The following is a 19,384-nucleotide window of genomic DNA, read 5'->3' as shown; positions in this document are numbered from 1 at the left end:
ACGATTTCTTTTGAGTTTCTGGGAAACTAATTCTATTATAATGTACTTCTACGTATTATTCTACTTTTTGGATTAAAGAGCATGTACGATACTTTGTGGCGTGTCGATGAACTCTGGCAAAAGCTTCAGACCAAGGACGACTAATAATTTACAATAAAATTAAAAAGAGATGGACATCAAAGTTTAACATAATCGTATAGAGATCTTTAGTATTATTATGTACCCCCAACGCACTTTAGAAAATATCAATGTGAATATGTATAGTAGTTCCACAAAAAATACATTTTATTGGAAAACAATTACTATTGTACTACCCTCAAAAATTATTACAGACACTCTGGCAAATTTTCTTTCATTTTAGCCCAAAAATTATTGAATCTCGAAAGGAGAGGACGAAAGAATTTAGGGCGAAAGTATCCTTGACAACGTGACGAGTATTGATCAGTCCGAGCTGCGAGTACGTAGCGTAGGGAGACACCCTCGTCTATAGGGAACGTGTAATAAAACCGGAAGCGACGCGGTGCCTGTGGCAGCGGAAACACGAAAATCACAATATTTTGAAGTTAAAATATTGCGGTTTCTACTGCTGCAACCGTAGGTATTTTGAGTGTTAATTTCGAGGCTTTTTTATTTGACGGACGTTAAGCCTTGCGATAAACTGAGATTTTATTAATTGTGTAAATAGCGAGATATAAGCGTTGAGCTCATGAACTCTACTATACGGATGATGTAATGACAAAAATATCGATAAAATTTACACAGTACCTAACCCCGGACCGGCTACAGAGAGTTAACGGGAATTTGGTAGCGGACATTCAGACATTAGCGCAACAATTTTTGGTTAGCAAGCTAACTGCGATGAGCACTCGAAAACATACTTCACGTTGCACACAGAACAACTTCTTGAAAAACGAATAAATTATAAATTCGCATCGGGTCTTGACATTTTATTTCGAACGATATTATGAATGAGCGGACGGATGGCGCGGGCGTGGCGTGGACATGTAATGCGTAGAGAGGAGATGCATGTGACTAGATGTATGGAAATGGTAGTGCAAGGTAGATGGGGACGAGGTCGACCGAAGAAGACATGGGTGGAGTGTGTGAATGACGATATAAGAGAGGAGTGATTGTTGAGATAACGGCTGATAGAAGAGAATGGAAGAGAAAAATTAGCTGTGCCGATCCCACCTAGTGGGATAAGATGGCGAAAAAGATGAAATGATAATAAATATTGTGTATTTCTTGATTGTTTACATTAGATTGTCAGTAATAAATGCTAAAGAAATGAATAGTAAGGAACACGTTAGACATATTTTTACAGCAGATGTTAATACAAATGCAGATAATGCAAGAAATGACGTCATCCGTTTTAACAATAGTTAAATGCTAGTTTTTATAGCACCGATTCAACCCAGTTGCGGTACAAACAAAAATTTAGCTCCGAGACAATAAGAGCAGTTGCGTTTTATTTTTTTATCACATACTTTTTTGGCTTTAGTAAAAACACCTTGTCTTTTTCGATGCGCTATGATGACACCTTCTTCTAGCGAGTTTTTAGAAGAGCTTATTTTAAGCATGTTTGGAAATATCGACACAGGGAAGATCTTCCATTGAACCGGAGAAATTTCTCGGTAGATCGACTGTCATAATATATGTAACCAAGAAATACCTTGTGTTCTACGATAGCTGCTGCAGCATATGGTAGTTTTCCAATTACAGCACAAGAGCGCATTATGCGGCATAATGTTCAACGTTGAATGTTCCAACTACAGCAACGCTTCGCACAATCGAGCACTCTCAAAAGTACTGCTCTCGCGTGATGCGTGCAATCGATACCGACTCAGTGACAGAAAATTGACGTGTTTTTTCTTTAAGTTGGCATTGATCGAAATTTTGTTTATATTATCGTTAGTAATATTATTTAATATTGAAAAAAATTGTAAGGTTTTCGTTTCGTCGTAGTTTCTTAGAAATAATCAATGTTAATTAAAACTGCTAGCTTAGCGCACTCTGCTGATGCATTTCGGTAGGCAGCGGCTTGGCTCTGTCCCTGGCATTGCTGAAGTCCATGGGCGACGGTAACCACTCACCATCAGGTGGGCCGTATGCTCGACTGCCTACAAAGGCAATAAAAAAAAAAATTTTGAAAACTAATTCACGTTCCAATTAAGCTTCAGCATAATTCGGCATTGTGCGTCACTGAGTCGCATTATGCTCTGTAATTGGAAAACTACCTATGTGTACCTAATCTTTGATAATGAGCACGTAATTCAGTACAAAATAATCTCCATTTTAATTTACAAGCGTGCTTCGAGGAGGGACGAACTGCAATCGCGAGATTAACAGAACGTTTGAACCATTTAATTTCTAGGTCGAGCCAAGAAACTGAACTAACGTCTTAACGGTTTGAAACTTTGTACTATGCATAATATTGTAAACTATGTGTAACCATCGCATAGGCAACCTGATAAGAACAAGAAACCAAACTAAAAAGCAGCTCTAAGGGATTTGAATTTTAGTTAAAAAAAATAATAATGTGAAATATGGTTTTGTATTTTAAAAAGCACGTGGTTAATCATCGTGTATGGTATTACTGTATATAATCTATGATTCGCTCAACGTACTCTTATACTTTGATACCAAATGACGTCATACGCACATACCTACTATAGTAGCGTTCCCTCGAGTTTTGTAAGCAGGGCAATTTTTTTAAATATATATGGGCTTTGTTACTACGGTCAGAATCCTATCAAGTAAAAATTTCCGCAATGACCCGCGGTTCCAATTCAGTCTGCGTCTCGTATTTGTATATATACCTAATACATTTCAAAATCGGGACGCATTAAAAGAAAAATTCATAAGACATATTTCATATAGTGATCAAGTTTCAAGTATTATTTTTTAAAAAATACATGAAAACATCCGATGAAGATTTTTTCCTTGAAGCCTGGTAAAATTTAGTTTATATGGCCCGTAAGTTCACATTTTGGGCCCACGGACATCCGCAACGTAAGCGCTAAGCGTCCACTGATATAGTACAAGTTTTGTTAACTAGACTTCTCTCAAACACGTTTCTCATATTAACTCTTTTGTATGCATAACATATTATGCTGTCTTCCATCGAATAAATGAATATTAAAACATTTGAGTATGTTGGATATAGCTCAACTTAGGCTAATTTCGGAAGCCGGTTTTCTCTGATAATTACTGCTATAATTACTTACATCTCAATTAGGAGAATAATCTAAACGTTATAAAAATACAATTTAAATCGTGCATGGTTTAATTTTCGCTAACTATGATGCGGATATTGTACCTAATTGTGAAAGTGTAGTTGTCTGTTTGTCAAGCACAGCAACTTAACAGTGGTTATTCGAGATTATTTTTTGCGAGGATACAAGTTATATTCCGGAGTGTGGCTTTCGACTTTATCTCGAAAATATGACACGTTCGTTCTTAATGTACAGTTAGTGTCGAAGATATCGCGGAGCACTTTTTTTCCGCTGTCTATTCGTTGATAGCTCAAGGGGCTATTACATCTACGGCCTAACGGGTGCAATTTTACTGGTTCCGTTGTTTTAGGAGATATGTAATAACTAGCTGTTACTCGCGGTTTTGGGCGGTTTTCGAAGAGTAGTGTCAGAGTATTTTCCGCTGGGAATGAGACAATTTTTTTAGGATAAAAGGTTGCCTATATCACTAGCCTGATATAATACTATAGCTTTGGGAAAAAAATCATGTCAATCCGTTGCTTCGTATCGACGTGACAGAAGACTGGTGGAAGGACCTCTTGTGATTTACTGGTGGCCGTTGTAACTATACTGAGACCTTAGAGAACTCATATCTCAAGGAGGGTAGCGCATTTACGTTGTAGATGTCTATGGGCTCCAGTAACCACTTAACACCAGGTGGGTTGTGAGCTCATCCACCCATCTAAGCAATAAAATATAGAACAATCACAGACAATAGACAAACAAACAAACAAACACACTTTCAAATTTATAATATCGACAGGTGTAATGAATAACAATAGCATATTAGATGAACAATAGTCAGTAAAATGGTGACGTAAAATTGATTACTTCACAACGGGAATTAGTGTGCGATGTTTCCCAGGTTATGACTTACAAAGCCAAAACAAGATTAATATTTTAGGAAATATATTATCGATGTATGATGTAACCTTTTAATAGAGTATTTGGAAAATAATCAGTCATTCGATATAGCTGAAGACCCACAGAAATAAATTAAGATATTATTTCTCTGTTAAGACCAGCACGTGTCAATATATGACGTAATAATAAAATAATATTTATCCAATTTCCTTTGAAATTTTAAGGCTGATTTATTTTGTTGTTTTGGTAATATTGCATTCGCGATGACAATCGGACGCGTTAATACCCTTTAAATAATTATAGTACATAACTAGCCGTACTCGCCCGGTTCGCTGGGCATTTAAAATTAACTTTATTATTTATTGTCATTATTATTAGGGAGTCCAACACTCATATAAATATTAGCCTATCCATTAATTACATGTATTTCCTACATGGATACCAAGTTTCAAGTCAATCGGATGCATGGTTCAGTAGTTATAACGGAACATCCGTAAAAACCACTGTAGATTTATATATTAGTATAGACAAGACATTTTCAGTGAATTTAATAAGGCCTGATATGATCTCACTCATATTCTCACAGTCAACTCATAATTAATCCATCACAGTAAAATAAAATAAAAAACAATAAAATAATTCGCTTCCGCTTTCCGCTCCTCTCGTCAATGAGTCGCTGTTATATCGCGTTCCGACTTCAGGATATCAGATGCAAGTGCGGGCCTACGTTTGCAGCCGTACATCGTAATCGTGCACACGCTACCAAATATAACATTTTGCATGACCTAACGGGGCTACGCACACATTTCAGTCGATTTGTAACCGTATTGAAAAATGAATCGATGTTTTCAAGTTAATCGATTTGTTGTCGTATGTAAGCGAAAAGCGTGGTTTTTTTTACTGGTGGCAGGATCTCTTGTGAGTCCATACGGGTAGGTATCACCACCCTGCCTAGTTTTGCCGTGAAGCAGTAATGCGTTTCGGTTTGAAAGGTGGTGCTCCCGTTGTAACTATACTGAGACCTTAGAACTTATATCTCAAGGTGGTTGGCGCATTTACGTTGTAGATGTCTATGGGCTCCAGTAACCGCTTAACACCAGGGAGGCTGTGAGCTCGTCCTAAGCAATAATTTTTTTTTTTGTGTGTGCGATAAATCGTTTCTAAGTGCGTCTTTTTTTTTAAGCTATTAAATAAGCTGAAAGAGCATCAGCCTCATGTTTGTGAAACTTTTTATATCAACTCTCACCGATCAAGATTACAATTGTTGCAACGGTAACGTGTTTTGTGTTCTCTTAAATCGTTTCTCACGATTTTTACAAGTCAAATCATTTTGTGTACTTATCGCACAGGCGCATATTCAATAGATATTTTTTTGGTGCGAATTAGTGCGGAATAAATCGGAGTACCTACCAAAAATATAATAATCTAATATATAAAATTCTCGTGTCACAGTTTTCGTTGCCATACTCCTCCGAAACGGCTCGACCGATTTTCGTGAATCTTAGCATACATATCGGTCAGGGTTGAGAATCGAACAACATCTATTTTTCATCCCCCTAAATGTTAAGGGTGGTCCACCCCTAAATTTGATTTGTTATTTTTTGAACAAAAATTTTTGTTTTTATTTTTTTATGATACAGCATACAAAAATACATACAACCCTAAATTTTCATCCCTCTACGATCAACCCTTATTTTTTATTTGCTAATTAAAACTTTAAATTTTTTTGCGAGAATTTTGTTTTTATTTTGTCATGACGTAGAAAAAAAAATATCATATTACTCTGAAATTTTCACCCCTCTACGATCAACCCCTATTTTTCATTTGTTAATAAACTTTAATTTTTAGATTTTCATTTTAGATTTTCATTTTCATTTTTATTTTTATTTTGTCATGAATTAAAAAAAAAAACTGATGTTACTCTAAATTTTTCATCCCTCTATGATCAACCCCTATTTTTTATTTGTTAATTATAAACTTTAATTTTTTCGCAAGTTTTTTATTTTATTTTGTCACTAGCTGACCCAGCAAACGTTGTGTTGCCTTAAATAACATATCTAGGGAAATTCTACTGTAGAAAAAAAAACTCATTTAACCACATAATACCTCATTATAAATAAATAAAAAATATCCAAAAAATAAAAATAAAAAATAAATGTTTGGGGTGGACTACCCTTTTCACTTAGGGGTATGAAAAATAGATAGTAGCCGATTCTCAGACCTACTGAACATACTATTGATACACAAATAAAACCAAAAAAATATGGCTGAAAAATTTTTAGTATTGTATAGCTCTCAAATATATTAAGTGTTTAATCTAAGATGTATAGTGAGTAAGTAAGACAGGAGACCGGCTTCGTCCTCATCCCTACTACGTGATGTTTGCTGGATGAGTGGTGACACCTGGCGGGGATAGCTGATCGATTGATAGTTGATCAATAGTCGGCCGGCGAGGCCGGGAGATCAAATTCAATTTAAAAAAAATCTTAATTAAAGGAACTTGAAATTATAAATTCTGAATTAGAATTTATCGTACTACAATTATAATATTTGATTGCCATCTTGCAACCTTATTGCGGATCTGTGCATAGAAAAAAAAAAAAACATCGGATGGAAAAATAGGGGTTGATCATAGAGGGATGAAAAATTTAGAGTAACATCAGATTTTTTATTTTAATTCATGACAAAATAAAAATGAAAATCTTGCAAAAAAAATTAAAGTTTTTAATTAGCAAATAAAAAATAAGGGTTGATCGTAGAGGGGTGAAAATTTAGGGCTGTATGTATTTTTGTATGCTGTATCTTCTTAAGGCTGTATCATAAAAAAATAAAAACAAAAATTTTTGTCTAAAAAATAACAAATCAAATTTAGGGGTGGACCACCCTTAACATTTAGGGGGATGAAAAATAGATGTTGTTCGATTATCAATTCTGACCGATATGCACGCTAAGATTCACGAAAATCGGTCGAGCCGTTTCGGAGGAGTATGGGAACGAACATTGTGACACGAGAATTTTATATATTAGATAATGAGGTATTATGTGGTTAAATGAGGTTTTTTTTTCTACAGTAGAATTTCCCTAGATATCTTATTTAAGGCAACACAACGTTTGCCGGGTCAGCTAGTTTTATATAAAAAAAAAACTTAAGTAATGAACTTTCTTTAAATTTGCATTGACGTAATAATACGACTAATATGAATTCAATTTTAATTCATTATTGTTAATATTTGTTTTGCTTAAAACAATTATAATAGAATCACTTAATGATTTCTCCGGCAAATAATATTGAATTAAAAAAACGTACTTAGTTCTAAAAAAAAATAATAAAAAAAACTCACAGAAAGATCTTTCCCATCTCAAATGATTTTTTTTTAATTCACCACAAATTCATATCGTAAATTAATGTTTGATAATGTTAAGGCACGCGCGATGCAGACGTGAGGTTCGGTGTACGCGTGAGTCACGGTTCTAATACCGTCGACGTAAATAAACAATTCCCTCACAGTATATTATGTGTGTGCAGCCGTACGCGACCTAGCGACGCGACGGTCGGTGGATGACTGGACGTGTCGGGAGTTTCGAACTAAGGAATTGTTCACGGTAACCCGTTCTATGTTGCGACTGTGCGCTTTTTATATGTGTAACCACTGCTTTATAAGTATTTTAGTACTATACTAGCGACCCGCCCTCGCTTCGCTTCGGAAACATTAAAACACAGATGAAACAAAAAAAAAAATTAAAAAAAAATAAAAAAAGTAGCTTATGTTCATCAGGGACAATGTCGGCTTCTAATGGAAAAAGAATTTTTCAAATCGGTCCAGTAGTTTCGGAGCCTATTCGAAACAAACAAACAAATCTTTCCTCTTTATAATATTATTATATTATACTAGCGACCCGCCCTCGCTTCGCTTCGGAAACATTAAAACACACATGAAACCAAAAAATAAATATAAAAATAAAATAAAAAAAGTAGCCTATGTTCATCAGGGACAATGTCGGCTTCTAATGGAAAAATAATTTTTCAAATCGGTCCAGTAGTTTCGGAGCCTATTCGAAACAAACAAACAAACAAATCTTTCCTCTTTATAATATTAGTATAGATTAGTATAGATTTCGATTAACATGAGTCGTATACATGATTAAAACGGCTTTTACGGTTTAAAACCTGTCGTCCGCAATAAGCACTATTTGATAAAGCCGTTTACCGTTGGGCGTTAAGTTCGGAATCATACCTTAAGAAGTGGAAACCAAAGTGGCGTTAATATAGCGTTTATTCCTCACAAGATGCTCTGCGATCGGTAATTACGCAAATTATTTTTTTAATTAATATTACTTTTACTGTTTAATCTGGTGATGTTTAATGTCACTTATATAATTTCCATCGTTTCGAATAATTTACAGTTTTCGGAGTCGCGGGCGATATAATTTATTATTACGTCTACGAATTGTGAAAACCGAAAAAAAGAAATATGTAACCTCTATACGATTAATCCTTGAAGAGGTTAATATGTTATTTATATCATTCTTCTATAGATGACATAAATAGAATTTCGATTATTGAAACATTAGAACATTAGACATATAAAGAGCATTTTTGCAATATTAAAATATAAAAAGATATAAAAATAATGGTGAAGCAATAGCTTTAAATGTTGTTTCTCTTTATAAGAGCAACTCAATTGCTATAGTTTTACAAAGTTAAACTGTATTTTGATTTAAATAAATAAATACATTATAAATATGTATATATATTTTTGCGGCTTTTATTTCCATTAGACAATATTATTCCTTCATCGTGGAAGTCATTCGCAAGTACAATACCTATTTCATTATATTGATTTGATATCCGCGGGATTTGGACCTTCATCTTCTTTTAATAAAGACTTAATCGGGTTTATCATAATGCTCGGAAATGAGCCAGCGACTTTTCTTTTTATTTTCCTTGCCTATTAGCTAGTAGCTTAAGGAGCTAATCCAATTACGTCTGGACGAGCAAGTAAGCTTAAAGGGTCAACTTGAAAGAATTTGCTAACACTAGCCCTATCATGAGTAGCGCTTCGCAGAATCTACCACCGGATTGGAATCGCGACCCAGTGGTGGATGCCCGGTCGCATCGCTTGATATGCTTACATCAGGGGTCTTATCCTTTAGGCCGCGATGACTTCAAGAATAAATAGCGTGAAACGTTTCCGTTTTTCGAGTAAGCACCAGACTTGTTTCAACTAGCAGACCGAATGGACAATGTTTTTTTAGCCATAATGGCGGGTAGCCATCATACAACGCAAGATATTTGACAGATGCCTGAATCTCGCTTACGACATTTTCAAGATAAGTTCGCATATATACAAGTTCCGAACAACAACATTCGGACCGTCTGTCTACCGAGCAAATATCACCCGCTCGGTGGAAGGTATTCCCTTCATCGTATAAGTATCCCCAAACTGGTGACCTGCGACGGAACAAGTGCAGCCTTCACACTTCATCATCAGCGCATCAAGAACTTCGGCTACCATAATTCCCGCATTCTCGCAGTTAAAAGCAAGTCATCCACAGTCGTCCCACAACAAACCAGCATCGCAGCCTCAACAGGACCATAGCAGCCGACTCACCGCGCTTCCTGGTCCTACGGCACGCACGTTCACTGCTTCATCACGTCACTACAGTCCATCGCAGCCCACGACCGGATCATCAACGCTTGGGGACACACATCTCCGGCGTCGCAGCTCTGCATCACATGGATTACTGACGATACACGCAGCATTCAAGCTCAGTTTCGACCCACTGCAAACTTCGAGCAGCACTGGCACTTGTAAGCTAATCGCAGCATGGATAACGCTAACTAAATGACACGACCTCCGGTCTCGGAGGGGAGTGATGTGGCGGGTAGCCATCATACAACGCAAGATATTTGACAGATGCCTGAATCTCGCTTACGACATTTTCAAGATAAGTTCGCATATATACAAGTTCCGAACAACAACATTCGGACCGTCAGTCTACCGAGCAATATCACTCGCTTGGTGGAAGATCTTCCTTTCGTCGTATATCTCCAAATATATCGATCTCTGTTCCGATGGGTGACAATAAAATATACACCTCGTAGTAATTGAACAGCGTATTCTTTTAATACAGTCAGAACAAGACATCCAGTATTTTCTTTTAGATTTTTCCTTACTTCATACTGTATGAAGGGGAATGATCAGGATTCTTCAGGATCAGGAGGATTCTTACTTATGAAATATATGTACTATTAAATAAACTATTTTATTAATTAATTTATATTTCTTTTCTTTAACTACATTTTTTTCGTTATTGTGAATAAGACTTTAGTTCACTCGGATTAACATTGATCTCCACAATGTTAATATTCAAGTGTGCATTTTAGAAGAAAAAAAAAGATCGTAAATAGGCGAACGAACTCACCGCCCACCTGACGTTAAGTCGTTACAACAGCCCAGAGAATATAACCAGAATCACTACGCCTACGTTGTAACGTGAGGTCGAATCACAATCGCATTAGAAATGTGGCTATTAAAATTTCTCACTGCCATTCTACATAGCCTTAAGAACATTTAAATTGACAAGAGGTCCCGAAATTCGACTATAATTAATTGGAATTATAAGTTTGTACACTATTATGATTGTATTTTATACTTCTATAATCACAAATTTCGCTAAGGCTACTCTATAAAAAAATATTAATAAAGATTAACAATATTTAATCTATTCTCATTTTGACAACAGACGCAGACGTCAAGAACAAAAGTTTGACAATAAATAGTATGCATGCGTGTGTGCATCAAATAAACGGTATGTAGTGTGTGTAATGTTTTCTTTATTGATTTAATGTATCTTTTATGCATTATTTAAAAAAAAAAATTGCATTGTGCACTTCTTCTCTATATTCTCTATAAGCGTGGAAAATGTCATACTCCTCCGTCCGCGCAATTTTCGTAAAAAGGGATACAAAGTTTTTGCTTCACGTATTAATTTAAATTGATAATCCTCTCGCAACACGGCTTGCTTGCAATTAGAATACTTTTTAATAAGCTTAATCGATTATCGAATTGATAATTGACCCGGCTTAGAAAAAGCTATCGATTGCAGACTGAAGATCCTTCTGTTTGCTTAGTGCGAGTTTTTTAACGTTCTCGATAACGTAAAAGTTAACTCAAATTTGTATAGCCTATAACCGAGAATATTAACTATAATAATATATAATATAAGTCGTCGTGGCCTAAAAGATAAGACGGCCGGTGCACTCGTGTGTAGCGATGCGCTGGTGTTCGAATCCCGCAGGAGGCGGGTACCAATTTTTGTAATCAAATACGTACTTAACAAATGTTCAGATTGACTTCCACGGTGAAGGAATAACATAGTGTAATGAAAATCAAACCCGCGAAATTATAATTTACGCAATTACTGGTGGTAAGACCTCTTGTGAGTATGCACGGCTAGGTACCACCGCCTTGCCTATTCCTGCTGTAAAACAGTAATGCGTTTCGGCTTGAAGGCTGGGGCAGCCGTTGTAACTGTACTGAGTGAGACCTTACAACTTATATCTCAAGGTGGGTGGTGCATTTACGTTGTAGTTGTCTATGGGCTCCAGTGACCACTTAACATCAGGTGATCTGTGAGCTAGTCCACCACTTTATCCTTTTCTGGCATTGCTGAAGTCCATGGGCGACGGTAACCACTCACCATCAGATGGGCCGTATGCTCGTCTGCATACAAAGGCAATAAAAAATATTCAGTATGCGGACTCGGCTGGGATTCCTAAGCGGTATTCACTAGTATTAACACATATTGTGGTCCGCATGAATAGGTACAATCATCTTGCCTATTTTTGCTGCGAAGCAATCATGCGCTCCGGTTATGATGGGTGGGAGAATTATTATACACATACTAGCTGTACCCGTCCGCTTCACTGGGCATTTAAAATTAACATTATTATTTCTCACCCCCACAAAGTTTCTCATCATTAACGTCCCCGCAACTGATGTAAGGAGTCCAACACTCATATAAATATTAGCCTATCCATTAAGTACATGTTACATGGATACCAAGTTTCAAGTCAATCGGATGCCATAGTTCAGTAGTTATAACGGAACATCCGTAAAAACCACTGTAGTTTTTTTTTTTATTGCCCTTGTAGGCAGATGAGCATACGGCCCACCTGATGATGAGTGGTTACCGTCGCCCATGGACTTCAGCAATGCCAGGGGCAGAGCCAAACCGCTGCATACCGCTAAATACCTACCTACCTAGATAACGCTTCGACCTCATCTCTCAAGATGGATGACTACATTCAGATTGTTGTCTATGGGCTCCGGTAAGCACTTAACACGTTGCGGGCCGTAAGCTCGTTCACACATTTACGTAAGAAAAATATTATATAATTTTTTTTCTCTGGCGTATCGATAATTTTATAGTCCTAGTTACGTGGCAACGAAAACTGCAAATAAACGCTATACTATACCGTAAAAGCGTTTTAATGACATGCTGGATGTATTTTTATTACTATCGGCATTCCCCGAAGAAGTTATTTACGCACTCGTGTTGCGATACGTAGGTCTTTATTAGGTATCTCACGCCGAGAGAGACGGGGCCCACTCGACGATGCTAATCCCGAGCGTTTGAAGGATACGTTTTTATTTATTATTATCGATTTTGTTGCACAGGAGAGCGTATAAACCAATAGGGCTTTGAAGATATCGACAAAGGAACGATCTTCCAATGAGCGTGTGAAATTGACGAGTCAGTAGATTAACGGGACGAAAGGCCTTTTATCACGAAGCATTAAAAAAATAGCGTTAGTGAGAGAGAGTATTCTTTATTGTACACCAAAAAAAAAAAATAAGCAATGCAAAACCATAAAAAAGTACAATTGACGGTCTTATCGCTAACTGCGCCACTTTGAGAAGGCGGCACGACATGAGAATCCTCTTGTCGTGGCCGCTGGAAACTAAACACCTGATCCTGTAGACCGAATGGTAAACAGTCGATGTCGCCCAAAACACGTCATTACGGATTCTCCCGAACCATTAACGGTGCTTTTAGGTACCACAAACACCGGACACAGTCCTCTTCGAGCCCGTCGCTTGCGACGAAGCGCTCGACGAGCGAATTAATCCATAGACACAGCCCATTGAGATTCTCAAGGCTAACCGTTTAGGTAGGATTAAAAAAAAATCGCTAAGAATGATCTCTTCCAGACAAGCAATAGGTGGACAGGAATCATTTGGAAACGAATTACACGCAGTGTACCTATCGATTGAAATGTATGCATATACATACCTACATTATAATAATTTACACACGCAATGTACACAGTAAGTAGTACTCCAGCACTATTTTATTGAAAATTAAAAATATAGCACCCGGAGTGGTGGTTTTTCGAGATTGCGATTTTGAATTGTTTTTAGATTTTAATGTTGTTTTGGCCTAGCAAGCCAAACTAAGTTGAAGTAGTCGTAGCCTGCGGGAAAAGGCGCTCGGTGCATTCGTATCTAGCGATGCAACTGTGCCGGTGTTCGAGTCCCGCAGGCGGGCACTAATTTTTTAGATTAAATACGTACTTAACAAATGTTCACGAATGACTTCCATGGTGAAGGAATAAAATAAAGTAATAAAAATGAAACCCGCAAAATTATAATTTGCGTAATTACTGGTAGGACTTCATCTGATTCCGCACGGGTAGGTACCATCACTCTGCCTATTTCTGCCCAGAAGCAGTAATGCGTTTCGGTCTGAAGAGTGGAGCAGTCATCGTACTAAAAACTGAGACTTAGAACTCATGTCTTAAGGTGGGTACCGGCATTCACGTTGTTGATGTCTATGGGCTCCAGTGACCACTTAACACCAGGTGGGCCGTGAACTCGTCCACTCATTATAACAATAAAATTAAAATTTGTGGCCAAATCAAGCAAATTAGAAACAATGAAATTTTTAGAAAAGAATAAGTAAAGATCATCAATAAATGAACACAAAATTTATTATCACCTAACTTTGATAACTCTTACTAAAAGAAAAACATCAAGCTGAGCAGGCAAAACTTATCTAAATATGGTCGATTTGCATTTTGGAAGCATAGCATTTCATTTTCATTGTTAAATTCTAAATTGACATACGCTAATGTGTGTGTGAAAATAAAATAAAAAGCTTGAAATCATTCCATTTTTAAAATCCCTTTTTATTTAATAACAAAGCCAATTTATTTTGTTTTATCTGATTTCATGTGCGAGTATGTATGCTTTCTATTTATTGGGAAAGTGGTAGATAAATTGGTTGATTTCAAGATTTAAATGTAAACGTTATAGAATTTGAAATAGAATAGATACTACTTAGAAGACCTTGTGTGCGGACGGTTGTGGTTGCATTTTGTATGTACTTTCGGTATATCCACTTTTGTTATGTTAATAGTAGGCTCACCAAAATCGTCCAGTTCCATTTCCCTGATAGAATAATTAAATTTTTTATCCATTTGTTGCTATTGAAATAATCTTTATATTTTTTATCATATGAAATTAACTCATTATTGATTTGTTATAAACTGATAATTAACATAGTTATTACTACTATATTAATACTTTTAACATTTTAATACCTAATACCTACCTACATTATTTTATTACTAAGAAAATATTTAATTTAAATGTAATTTACTATGGTTGTACTTAATATTAACAGGACAATCTTTTTCTCTCATGATTAGGCGATAATTATTTCTTAAAAATTAATAGTTCTAAATAATTAAGCATTATCGAGTTAGTTTTAGCATTATTCATCCAATATTTGCAAAAAGGTGGTTAAATTGACTTGAAAACTTTTTACAACTTTCTCAGTCTATTTCTGGTCTGTTTAGTAATTAGTTATTAGTATTGTTCATTTGTTTTAGAAATCATCTGATCAAATCTTAATCTGCATTAGAACCCCGCATTCAGTTCTGCTAATCAATAACCCGTGCAATGCGACAAGATTTTCGCACTTTTCCACAATACTGTCATGCATTGTTTACGAAATGTCAAAAATGAAAATTTACAAAAAAATAGGTTAGGTACTTACGAATGACTTGTTAAATTTGGCTGGTGTTCCTCGGTTGATGTATTTTACTGCAGAATAATTTCACATGTCTCAAAATAATGTATAAAATGTATTATTAATGTAAAATTAAAACTAACTAGGTACTAGAATTTTGTTAGGTTCGAATTCATGTTTCAAATTTAGCACACGCACGCGCCTTTCATACGATTCTCATACAGACGCGTTCATCTCTAGTCAAACTATGCATTTAAATTTGTTGAAATAAAAAAAAGATTTACGAATGAGTCGTAGTTACTATGAATTGTGTATATGACCCCAATATTATAATTTTTTAAATAAAACGATTTGTAATTTCTCTCTTCAACTTTAAAAAATAAAATTTCTTTTGCATAATTGTGAGCGCACCGATATGTTTTTATTCAAGTTAATGATAAAAGTTTATTTCATTCTCTTAAATTCGCATATTTTTCTATTTCATATTTTTTTTTTATTTCTTTGCATGCACTTTACATTCATGACCTGTATTTTAATAGTACTGTTGGTGTCCAGAGGCAGCATTCACCACTTTTACTAAGAGTGATCACTTCGTATGTTTAATTATTTAATTTTGATTCTGACCAGGATTTTGTTATTATTAACTAAATTCTGGTCAGAATCAAAACAGACAATATAAATGTGAAAAAATCACACAAAAAAGATAACGCAATAATATTTTGGCACCAAATTCAAAGATCAGTGAGATGTCTCCTAATGTAAGAAATTCATTCTTGTATCCAATGATATTATAGTAAAAAGACATTACCATAACATCATTGCATATTACTGTGTTTTCAGTATCATGATCGGTTTCTAGCAACGCATTTGTTGCCAACGTCGAGTTTGCTATTTGAAAATATTGCGATAAATATTACAATATCCATAAAAAAACAATTTGAAGTAAATTTTTATTTATACAAATTATTTATATTTAATACAACTAAGCATAATAGCTAAGGTTGGCCTTTTTCTTAGCCTGGACCTCCAGTATGGCGTCCATAAAGTCTTCGTGAGTGACGGCAGTTGCTGAACGTCGCAGCGCTATCATACCAGCTTCGACGCAGACCGCCTTGCACTGGGCGCCATTGAAATCATCAGTCGAACGCGACAGTTCTTCGAAATTAACGTCTGGACTTACATTCATTTTACTGAAATCAGAAATGTTAATATGAACCTGCACTATTTACGTACCAGTTACACTGTCGATTTTCATTACATGTTTTTAGTATCGTTATCTATGTTGCCGAGTAGTTTGCAGATTCTGACTCTTTATTTTAAATCTGTTTTTTTAATGTTACTTTTTGTAATTTTGTATAAAGTAAAAACTCCTCGCCTCTAATTCGCGCTGTAAGTTCACGTTAATAGTAACCCAAACACAAATCGATTTGAGCATTGACAAAAACGTCAGTACTGAATTGTTGCATTTATACTGTGAATGTAAGCCTGAATCTTGCATTTGCGTCGAGGTAAACGGCCACAATCATGTTTTGATATCTGGATTCTAATAATTAAGTGGGCCATGATCTTGTTTGACTATGTTCACCAAAAAATTAATTAATATATTACAAAGCATAGCTTGAATTCGTAAGCACATTCAATTCATGTTCTTATTTTTTCTGTTTTATAAATAAGTTATAATTGATAAAAAAACATTTGACATTAATTCAGATTTGTTCTTTTATATTTTTTTCTTATCATAAATTCATTACCGGGAATGGATCTGCATAATTCTGGCTCGGGCTTCTTCATTGGGATGAGGAAATTCGATTTTTCGGTCCAAACGTCCAGATCTGAGCAGGGCAGGGTCCAAAATGTCCACTCTATTGGTAGCTGCAATGACCTGTGAGGAGAATGGAGGTATTATAAATGAAATGAATGGAGATCTTATAAATGAAAACAGTTTAATGTAATCATCATAAGCACCAGGTTTATTTTTTCGCTGCAGAGACAGATGGGATGATGGGAAGTACCCATATGTCATCAGGGAATTCCTAGTTGTAAAAAGAGTATGCTGGTAGACATACTGTTCTCTGCAATTCGAGAATCCTAACTGTGCATCTTTACCATTTTTAACCAACTTAAAAAAAGGAGGAGGTTCTTAATTCGACTGTATGTTATTGTTAATGTTTGTTACCTCATAACTTTTGAATGGGTGCATCAATTTTGATGATTCTTTTTTTATTAGAAATCTGACGCTTCCCGTGTGGTCCCCATTTCAATTTAGTCCAGTTCTGATAACGGTACTTAAATGACTTAGGTGTTGTACTAGTATATTATATAATTATGGTTACCTTGATGTCAGCAGTTGAGCTAAACCCATCAAGCTGGTTTAACAACTCCAACATAGTACGCTGCACCTCACGGTCTCCAGCCTTTTCTGAATCAAAACGCTTTGTACCAATAGCGTCCAGTTCATCAATGAAGATGATTGCTGGTGCCTTCTCTTTAGCCAATGCAAAGGCGTCGCGGACAAGCTTGGCACCATCACCTGAGGGTATGAGAGAGATATCATAAAATATGTCATACTCAGCATATTGGAGTGACAACAAAAAATAAATCTTTATTTTTTTTAATATATGTCATACCAATGAACATCTGCACAAGTTGTGGACCAGCCAGCTTCAAAAATGTAGACTTTGTTTGAGCAGCGCAAGCTCTCGCCAGCAATGTCTTCCCTGTACCAGGAGGTCCATATAAAAGAACTCCTTTGGGTGGGTGGATGCCGAGATTCACAAATTTCTCCTTGTGTGTCATTGGCAACACTACAGCTTCAATTAATTCCTAAATAAAAAAATAATTCAATTTCAATTACTTTATAATTTTTGATTATTTAAGGTCATACATAACCCTAAAATTGTTTTCAATATTAAAATGAGCTTGTACAATGTTTACAAGAATCATTATTTATGATTTGATTCAGAAAAACAAGCCCTTGATATTCAAAAAAAACAAATAAGTATTTGAGTGTCCTATAAAGGCACTGTTCCTAAGCCAAGCAATACTTGTTTTGTAAAAGTTTTGTAAAATTTTAAAATCGTCAGACTTAAAATAAGCAGCATAACCATTAATAAATTTAAAATTAAATAAATCTGAGTTTCTTACCTGTATCTGTTTATCCAGACCTCCAATATCTGAGTATTGTTCAGTTGGTCTCTCATCTACCTCCATTGCCTTTACTCTGGCGTCATACTCCGCTGGGAGCGTTTCTAAGATCAAATAAGAGTCTTTGTTGACTCCTACCAAGTCTCCTGGTTTGAGTTTCTCTGCATCTACCAAGCCGATGACGGGCAAGAAATATGTTTGCCGGGTTGAAGTCTTGATTACAGCGCATTTCCCTTTACGCTGTGAGTCTAGATCGACAACGGCGCCGTCTTCTTCCTCCTCTTGCGGATCCACATCTAAAAGTTCAATGACGTTCGATACGAGATATGGTAGCGTCTTATTGACCTTGATTTTCTCCGTGTTTTCTTTAATTTTATCGTTTTGAGCCTGCAGCTCGTGCGAGATCCTCATCACTTCGCTCTTCATTATTTTGATTTCATTGTCCAAAAGTCGGGTTCGACTTACGATTTCATCAGTTGGCATGCGAAGAACTTCCTCACTGAGAGCTTCCTCGCCATCCTCCCAAATTGACTTGTCTTCTAATGTTGTGGCCATTGTAATATTATGATTTGTTTTTTCGTAGTAATCTTTTAAATTAAGAAGTTCTTGAACCCATACACATTTGACGACTCTAAAATGAATTGTCATTCCATTTTGATGTGACCAGCCTGATGTATTTTTTTTTCATTGTTTACGACATTGGTTACTCAACTTTCTAGTCGATCTGACCTTAGTTAAAATGTTCAGCTCTGTAATTATCAAAATTCACTTGTTTATCTAGCATAATTCTATTATTGTAATATATGTATGAACAAGCTAAGGACCTACTGGGTAAAAATAAATATCACAACATGTACATATTCATTACATGCAGTATACACTAACCACGCTAAGATATATATACAGTGAGAATCATAATCCTTTAATTTAACGACTATCAGAAAGACCTCTAATTGTACGGGAGTACCTTATCATGTTTTACCATCAGTATTTATGTAATTTGAAACAGGAATTAGACGATCTTGGTCTTTATAATTAAGTCTTCCTAGGTAGTTATTTCCTTAAAAAACATTATATCTGCC

At 35.7% G+C, this 19,384-nt stretch overlaps 2 protein-coding genes across 4 annotated transcripts in view; both read right to left on the bottom strand.

Moving 5' to 3' along the window:
• Positions 1–15,408, bottom strand: part of LOC101742089 (tubulin polyglutamylase TTLL5) — a 42,372-nt gene extending 26,964 nt beyond the window's left edge. The window contains exons 1-2 of one of the 3 annotated variants that reach the window (XM_038020456.2): positions 15,186–15,408; positions 14,474–14,575 (exon numbers count right to left, since the gene is read on the bottom strand). In XM_038020456.2, the coding sequence (XP_037876384.1) occupies positions 14,474–14,571 (98 nt within the window). In that variant the 5' untranslated portion in view covers positions 14,572–14,575; positions 15,186–15,408. Of the gene's footprint in view, positions 1–7,459; positions 7,685–14,473; positions 14,576–15,185 lie in introns of those variants that run through there. The other 2 variants (XM_062676038.1, XM_038020457.2) reach the window with 2 other exon arrangements.
• A 686-nt stretch (positions 15,409–16,094) lies between these two features.
• On the bottom strand, positions 16,095–18,998 carry LOC101737187 (26S proteasome regulatory subunit 6A-B). The gene is made up of 5 exons (XM_004923344.4): positions 18,303–18,998; positions 17,786–17,981; positions 17,492–17,688; positions 16,910–17,040; positions 16,095–16,348 (listed from the first exon to the last, which is right to left on the bottom strand). Exons 1-5 carry the CDS (start codon positions 18,948–18,950, stop codon positions 16,141–16,143), a joined length of 1,380 nt encoding a protein of 459 aa, XP_004923401.1. The 5' UTR covers positions 18,951–18,998; the 3' UTR covers positions 16,095–16,140.
• Positions 18,999–19,384: the final 386 nt, after the last annotated feature.

The sequence above is a fragment of the Bombyx mori genome, chromosome 25 (assembly GCF_030269925.1).
Source record: "Bombyx mori chromosome 25, ASM3026992v2".
Taxonomy (NCBI): Eukaryota; Metazoa; Arthropoda; class Insecta; order Lepidoptera; family Bombycidae; genus Bombyx; species Bombyx mori.
The sequence above is the reverse complement of the archived record's forward strand: the minus strand, read 5'-3'. Positions and strand labels throughout refer to the sequence as shown.